At 39.4% G+C, this 7,113-nt stretch overlaps 1 protein-coding gene across 5 annotated transcripts; it reads left to right on the top strand.

Annotated features, from left to right (window-relative positions):
* The first annotated feature begins 939 nt into the window (after nt 1–939).
* vtcn1 (V-set domain containing T cell activation inhibitor 1) lies at nt 940–7,098 on the top strand. 5 transcript variants are annotated; one of them, XM_049729170.2, is made up of 5 exons: nt 941–1,619; nt 1,813–1,877; nt 2,085–2,444; nt 3,876–4,019; nt 4,602–7,098. In XM_049729170.2, exons 1-5 carry the CDS (start codon nt 1,588–1,590, stop codon nt 4,655–4,657), a joined length of 657 nt encoding a protein of 218 aa, XP_049585127.1. In that variant the 5' UTR covers nt 941–1,587; the 3' UTR covers nt 4,658–7,098. The 5 variants fall into 5 exon arrangements, with proteins under 5 accessions (XP_049585124.1, XP_049585127.1, XP_049585126.1 ...); XM_049729169.2 differs by having other exon boundaries at nt 942–1,619; nt 3,876–4,130; XM_049729168.2 differs by having other exon boundaries at nt 944–1,619; nt 3,876–4,130; nt 4,224–7,098.
* The last annotated feature ends 15 nt before the right edge of the window (nt 7,099–7,113 follow it).

Below are 7,113 nucleotides of genomic sequence, written 5' to 3'. Positions count from 1 at the left end.
ACATAAGGTAAAAACAAACAAAAATAAAAAACAGGAATTCATATTTTAATTCACTGCAGTGTACACATACAGAAAATTTGAAAATTGTGATAAAGTTCTTTATTTTCTGTAATGCAATTAAAAAAACAAAAATGTCATACATTCTGGATTCATTACAAGTCAACTGAAATATTGCAAGCCGTTTATTATTTTAATATTGCTGATTATGGCTTACAGCTTAAGAAAACTCAAAAATCCTATCTCAAAATATTAGAAAATTTCCTCAGACCAAGTAAAGAAAAAAGATTTATAACAGCAAAACAAAATCAAACACTTGAAAATGTCCATTAATGCACTCAGTACTTGGTTGGGAATCCTTTTGCACGGATTACTGCATCATTGCGGCGTGGCATGGAGGCAATCAGCCTGTGGCATTGCTGAGGTGTTATGGATGCCCAGGATGCTTCAATAGCGGCCTTTAGCTCATTTGCATTGTTAGGTCTGATGTCTTTTAGCTTCTTCTTCACAATACCCCACAAATTCTCTATGGGGTTCAGGTCAGGAAAATTGGTGAACAGCTTGCTCTTTGAGAAATGTCTCTTTGTGTCTTACCCTCCTGTCAGTGATGGTCCTCTGGACAGCAGTCAGATCAGCAGTCTTCCCCATGCTTGTGATTTAGTTTACTGAATCAAGCTGAGTGTTTTTCAAGGCTCAGGAAACCCTTGCAGGTGTTTTGAGTTAAGTAGACGATTCAAGTGATTAGTTGAATACCCTACTAGTATACTACGTTTTCATGATATTCTCATATTTTGAGACAGGATATTTGAGTTTTCTTAAGCTGTATGCCATAATCAGCAATATTAAAATAATAAAAGGCTTACAATATTTCAGTTGATTTGTAATGAATCCAGAATGTATGACATTTTTGTTTTTTTAAATGCATTACAGAAAATAAAGAGCTTTATCACAATATTCTAATTTTCTGAGACAGTCCTGTATGTTCAAAGGTAGTAAGAAGAACCAAAAAAAAAACTATCTTGTCCAACCCCTTGTTCTCTATAAATTATTAGAAATCATTTGGGCTGTAGTCAACCACAAAAAATATCGGCCGACTTTCAGTCGTCCAAATCTTCGACTAGTTGGTCGATTGGTTGGTGTGAGAAAACAACAAATAAACAAAACAAAACCACAAAATTTAGCTGCGTCACACGGTGTTGTTACCAGGTTACGCTAGCGTGACGACGCATATGGCACTGGAAGGGGTGAATGATTTCCTTTTTTTGAATTTTAGACTGTACTTCCAACATTAAGGGCCACCAATTTAGATTTTTCAATGAACCTAAAATGAATGTTTTTTTTAATGTGGATGTAAGCCTCTTTTTTTTTGGCAACAGACATCTACTTTATTGTTATAAGCCAAATGAACAGCAGCATACGCCTTAAGGTAATATTGACTCATGGTTTTGTGTTTGTGTGTGAGAGAGTGAGTCAGTCTACACCAGTCAAGAAGATCATGTTTGATGCACTGGTGGATCTATTTCTTTCTTCTTCAAGAAATTCGAGATGAACAAGAAGTTTTCTTCGAAAGACGTTTGTGCGTGAGCAGCCATGGCTTCACTGGGGCAGGTCATCTTCTTCATGTGAGCATTTAAACAGTGTTGTTTTTAACACAATTATTGCAAAGTCACAATATAATCAGCGATGAAGTCAGAGGTACTTTGTAATAATGAACAGCTTCTGAGAACCTTGGTTTCTACCTTAGGCTATGTCAAAACATAACCTCTCATCTTTGTACAAAGAAAGCTCACTGTATGCATTTGTGTGTTTGTGGAGGATGATCACGCTCACTGTTGTCTTCTCAGCGCTCATCATCCTCATTGTCTCCTTGTCACTTTCAGGTAAGTCTTTCACGATGAACCAAGTCAGTCTAACTATGTACGCTTTGTGTATATTTATATCAGGCATGTCTAGCTCCGATTCTGCTGTCCTTGCCTGTTTTCCATGTCTCTCTGTTGCAATCTACCTCATTCAAATGATCAGGATCATTAAAGCTTTTTGGCATATACGTATCCTTGTGTGAAAGTTTCTCGTCTTTGTCCATGAAGGCAGATTGTTGCTGGTTCAAAGCCTCAACAGACTTCCTGTGGCCAACCTCGACCAAGACCACATGCTCAGCTGCTTCCTGACCGTAGACAGTGAACAAAGTCTACTCCAAGATGTGTCCGTCACATGGACGAAGGAGTCGCTGACGGGAATTATTTACAGCTACGAGGATGGCGCAGAGAGCAACGACGAGCAGGACTCACAGTACAGCGGCAGGGTACAAATCTTCAGCGACATGGTGATAAAAGGTAATGCCTCTCTTCTGCTGAGGAAGGTACGACGCACCGATGCAGGCGAGTATGCTTGCTTGCTCAGTCACTCGGGAGGCACCGGGAAGGTCAACATCATCCTCAGGACGGCAGGTGGGAAAACTTGACATTCCAGTTGCACTGTTTCATTCCCTAATCAAATAACAGGAACATGCAATGGCAAGTGACTCAACTTGTAAATAAAGAATAAAAAATGCAGTTATCGTTTAACAAGAACTAATAAATAATAATAATAATAATAATAATAATAATAATAATAATAATAATAATAATCTAATAAAGGCCTCCGTCGGTCAGGGTTGACCATGGATCCATCCTAGGCTTGGCTGTCTGCTCTGCTGGAGCAGCGTCTTTTGTGACTGCAGAGGCCAATGCGGGAGTGCCAGTCCCTGTTGCAGCAGTCACATCTGTGGGTGGTCTCTGGTCTGTTGGAAACATGGGGCTCCTTTCTGCACGCTTCCCTGTTAGCTGCTAACTTTGGTGGGCACCCAATCTCGGGGAGGATCTTGAAGAGGCTGTCTCTGCTGACGAGATTGACGGCCTATGTAAGATTCAAGATTCAAGAAATTTATTGGCCATATTTGGGCATTCCAAACAAGGAATTTGACTCCGGTAGATCTCAGCCAGGGCGGCTCGGTGGAGCACTGGGTAGCATGTCCGCCTCACAGTTAGGAGGGTGCGGGTTCGATTCCACCTCCAGCCCTCCCTGTGTGGAGTTTGCATGTTCTCATCATTCTCCCCGGGCCCGCGTGGGTTTTCTCCGGGCACTCCGGTTTCCTCCCACATTCCAAAAACATGCTTGGTAGGCCGATTGAAGACTCCAAATTGTCCCTAGGTGTGAGTGTGAGTGCGATTGGTTGTCTGTCTCTGTGTGCCCTGCGATTGGCTGGCAACCAGTTCAGGGTGTCCCCCGCCTACTGCCCGATGACGGCTGGGATAGGCTCCAGCACGCCCGCGACCCCCGTGGGGACTAAGCGGTTCAGAAAATGGATGGATGGATGGAGATCTCAGCCTCTGTTCAACATTTAGGTGACTAATAACATTCAGGACATGTGTGAAAAGTGACAATTATTCTCAAACATCCCCTGATCTTAAACTCCCAGGAGGGCAAGGAAAAACTCAAAACTCCAACTAGGGGAAATGAGAAAGAATGACCCGAGCAAAGACTTTGCCAACGATGCTCAGAGGACTGAAATGCCTCTGTAGTTGTTGCAGTCGCTTCTCTCGCCCTTGTTCTTGTAGATGGTGATGATTTGGGCATTCCTCGTCTCCTGTGGTATAGCTCCTTCATGCCAGCAGTGGCAAAGGACTTTGTGCACAGGATGAAGGAGGGAGGTCTTGCAGTTCCTCTTAAAATACATATATCATTTGATGATATATTTTTTCCACCAAAAATAACTTCAATCAAATTGTAATATTATTGCTTGTTTTTAAATAAAATCTGGGTGGTGTTTTTTTTAACATATGACACTGCAGATTTTTAGTACGATGCACTTATGATTCAATTTTATATTCCTCTGTTAGCTTTCACAGCACCCACGTTTACATTGTCAAACGGTGCCCTGACAGCTGAAGCGACCAGATGGTTTCCCAAGCCCAACGTGACATGGCTGGATGCCAGTAACAACGTTCTGCAGGGGAGCACGGACGTCCAGCAGAGTTCTGCAGGTATATTTCGAGTGGCCAGCACATTGCAGTTGGTGAATGTCAGCGACACTTACACGTGCAGGATTCAGAATGACCTGGTGGCGGCTCACTCTGATGCCACTGTGACAACAGGTCAGTTCCGCAGGAAATGGGATATGTTGTATTTTGGGGCATTCCTATCCCCAGCCAGAACATTAATATTTCCTTATGTATTTTATTTTGCAGGCTCTAGTGTTACAAATGAAACTTACTTTACTTACAATGCTGCATCAGCCCTGCGAGCACCAGATTTTATTATAATAATATGCGTCTTTTGTGTTCATCTGCTGTAATGCAACAGTACTTCACAATACATTATGTATATCGGAATGTACAATGTCAAACTCAAGGCCTGGTGCAATCTGGTCAGCCGAAATTGTCTTATGTACTAAATGATGTTGAGATAGTGTGAACATTTTCTTGTTACCCAACCTGTTTTATAGTAACTTGAGCAATGAACTTCTATTCGTAACTTCTGATTTAAAAACTAGTTATCCATCAATTTCTTGTGTACCGCATATGTTTAATAACATGAGGGGATTAAACATTTTTATGGTTTCACAGTCATAACGCCACACCCGGAGGAAATCACAACTGCATTGGGGCCTGTGCCAAAATGACTTTGACAGCCCTTTCACATAGATAAGACAACCTTGTGAATATGCCAATAATTAGCTTCTAATAAAGGTAATTTGTAGAAATAACTTATAAGAAGTTATGGTTTGTAATTGTTTGTTGAATTGTTACAAAAATTGAAGCAGTGATCACATTATCTCGATTTAATCGCAAATAACTTACACGCTCTGAAACTTTGGTCTGTTTAATTGTATACAAAGCTAGGATGCTGTTTAGGACATCAATTGCTTATTTGTACCTTCTGTCATTTAGTGGAAGAGCTTTTAATTGTCCTGCCTTTCACTGTCGCAGCCAGAGATAGATGCTGAGCTGCTTTATCAGTAGTAAATACATTGTTCAAAAATTAAAAGGAACACTCAAATAACACACCCCAGACCTGAATGAGTTAAACATTTTCATTGAATACCTTTGTTCTGGACAAATTTGAATGTCCTGACAACAAAGTCACACAAAAATCATCAATGGAAATCAAATGTAATAAATTAATGAAGGCCTGGATTTGGAGTTGCACACAAAATTAAAGTGGAAACACACACTTTGATGTAATGCCCTTAAAACAAGTCAAAATGAGGCTCAGTAGTGTGTGTGGCCTCCACGTGCCCGTCTGACCACCCTGCAATGCCTGGGCATGCTCCTGATGAGATGGCAGAAGGTCTCCTGAGGGATTTTCATGATATTTTTATTAATTGGACTGTTTAATCCTTTAAAAGGAAATTCAATTTACACTCTGACATTTGACTCTGATTTGATTTATACAGTTGCAATAACCCTACACATTCCCTGTCACATCATTCAATTTTTAAGCTGCATTAGGCAGTCTTAAGTTCTATAAAACATCTTGATGAACTTGGGAATTTATGCATAGCAATGCATCCATAAACTACAAAAATGTACATTTTGTATTTCGATTGACCACACTGTTTTGACAAATGACCACAAGTAGTGTGTACTTCTACACGTAGTGTGCATTTCTATCACATTTCAATCCTTAGGGACATCCATTTTTAATTTTATACGTAGAAATGATATATCCCTGAGGTAAATGACAGCTATCTTACCCCTGAGAATGCCTCCAAAAATTAAATCTTAGCAAAGTTTATTCAATCCAGGGCAAGCCTTGAACATTTCATGAATTTTTAATTTTGTGCACAATTTTCATAAAAGCTTTAACAGTCCCACTAAGAATGTCTCAGACAAACTGTCCAAAATCTTATTTGCAGATGACACTAGTGTCCTGTAGTCTCACAAAGATCCCCACACCATTATAAGGGTCTTATATGAAGAACTTGGTAAACTGTCCATTTGGTTTCGGTACAATAACTTAATATTACAAAAACAAACTTCATATGTTTTGGTCTCAAATCTCATATATTTAACAAATCACCAGAAATATATATTGATAACGTCCCTATAACTAACGTGTGTTGTACACGATTCCTTGGCATTATGATTGATGGATCATTGTTCTGGAAATCTCATATCATGACTATTTCCACAAAAATGGCCAAGAGCATTGGTATTGTACGTAAAACCCGTCATCTAATCAGCTCCGAGGTACGCTATACTATTCAATTATCTATCCGTATATTAACTATTGTAATATCGCTTGGGTTAGTGCTCACCAGACCAAACTTGAGCCTATATATCATCTACAGAAACGAGCTCAAAGAATAATATGTTGTGTACATCCGAAACATTCATCTCAGGCTCTTTTTACTCGGCTAGGTATCCTCACTGTTTTTCAAGTCAATCATCTTCAAATTGGTCTCTTTGTTCATGGCTCACTGGGGAGAACCCTTCCCCTATTTTTTCAAAACCTATTTTGACATAATTCTCAGGTCCATAATTACCCCACACGCAGCTCAAATGACCTCAGACCACCAATAGCCCGTACAGCCCAAACCCAATTTAACATAGGCTAGGGTCAAGAGGGTCAAAGATTTACAATTCACTGCCACTATTTTCATGTGAATTGTCTTCTCGCCAATTTAAGAAGGCTCTGAAATGACTTCTCTTAGACACAAAATACTTTCCATATGGTATGCTAAATGAACCTGGATCCATTCATTATGCTCTTTAGTTATAGTTTTGTTGTGTTTTTACCCTATTGTTGTATGTTGTATGTCTTATCCCTGTTATTAATTTTTCTTATTTCTTTCATCTGTATGACATCTATTAGATGCATATTTCTCTATCCATTGAAATTTTACCTTAAATGTACTCATATTTCCGGAGAATGCCACTTCGCAAGCCCCTCGAGTTTTTTTTTTTTTAAACATTCTCCATTACATTTATTTAATCTATGTACATTTTAAATGTTTTTATATGTGAAAATGAACAAACGAACAAAACAAAAGATGAATAACTTGCAAAAAGTTTGTGTGTGTGTTATGCATTACAGAATTAATAAATGATTCGTTTTCTACATCAGCGTAAGTTT

This window comes from Syngnathus scovelli, chromosome 8 (genome assembly GCF_024217435.2).
Source record: "Syngnathus scovelli strain Florida chromosome 8, RoL_Ssco_1.2, whole genome shotgun sequence".
NCBI classification, from domain to species: domain Eukaryota; kingdom Metazoa; phylum Chordata; class Actinopteri; order Syngnathiformes; family Syngnathidae; genus Syngnathus; species Syngnathus scovelli.
Note: the sequence above shows the minus strand (reverse complement) of the source record. Positions and strands in the feature narration are given on the sequence as shown.

Excerpts from the sequence above, each read along its gene's own strand:
- vtcn1 (XM_049729166.2), top strand. The coding sequence starts at position 1,588 with ATGGCTTCACTGGGGCAGGTCATCTTCTTCAT. Across the intron at positions 1,620-1,812 it reads GGGCAGGTCATCTTCTTCAT|GATGATCACGCTCACTGTTG; the intron begins GTGAGCATTTAA and ends GTGTTTGTGGAG. Across the intron at positions 2,445-3,875 it reads CATCATCCTCAGGACGGCAG|CTTTCACAGCACCCACGTTT; the intron begins GTGGGAAAACTT and ends TTCCTCTGTTAG.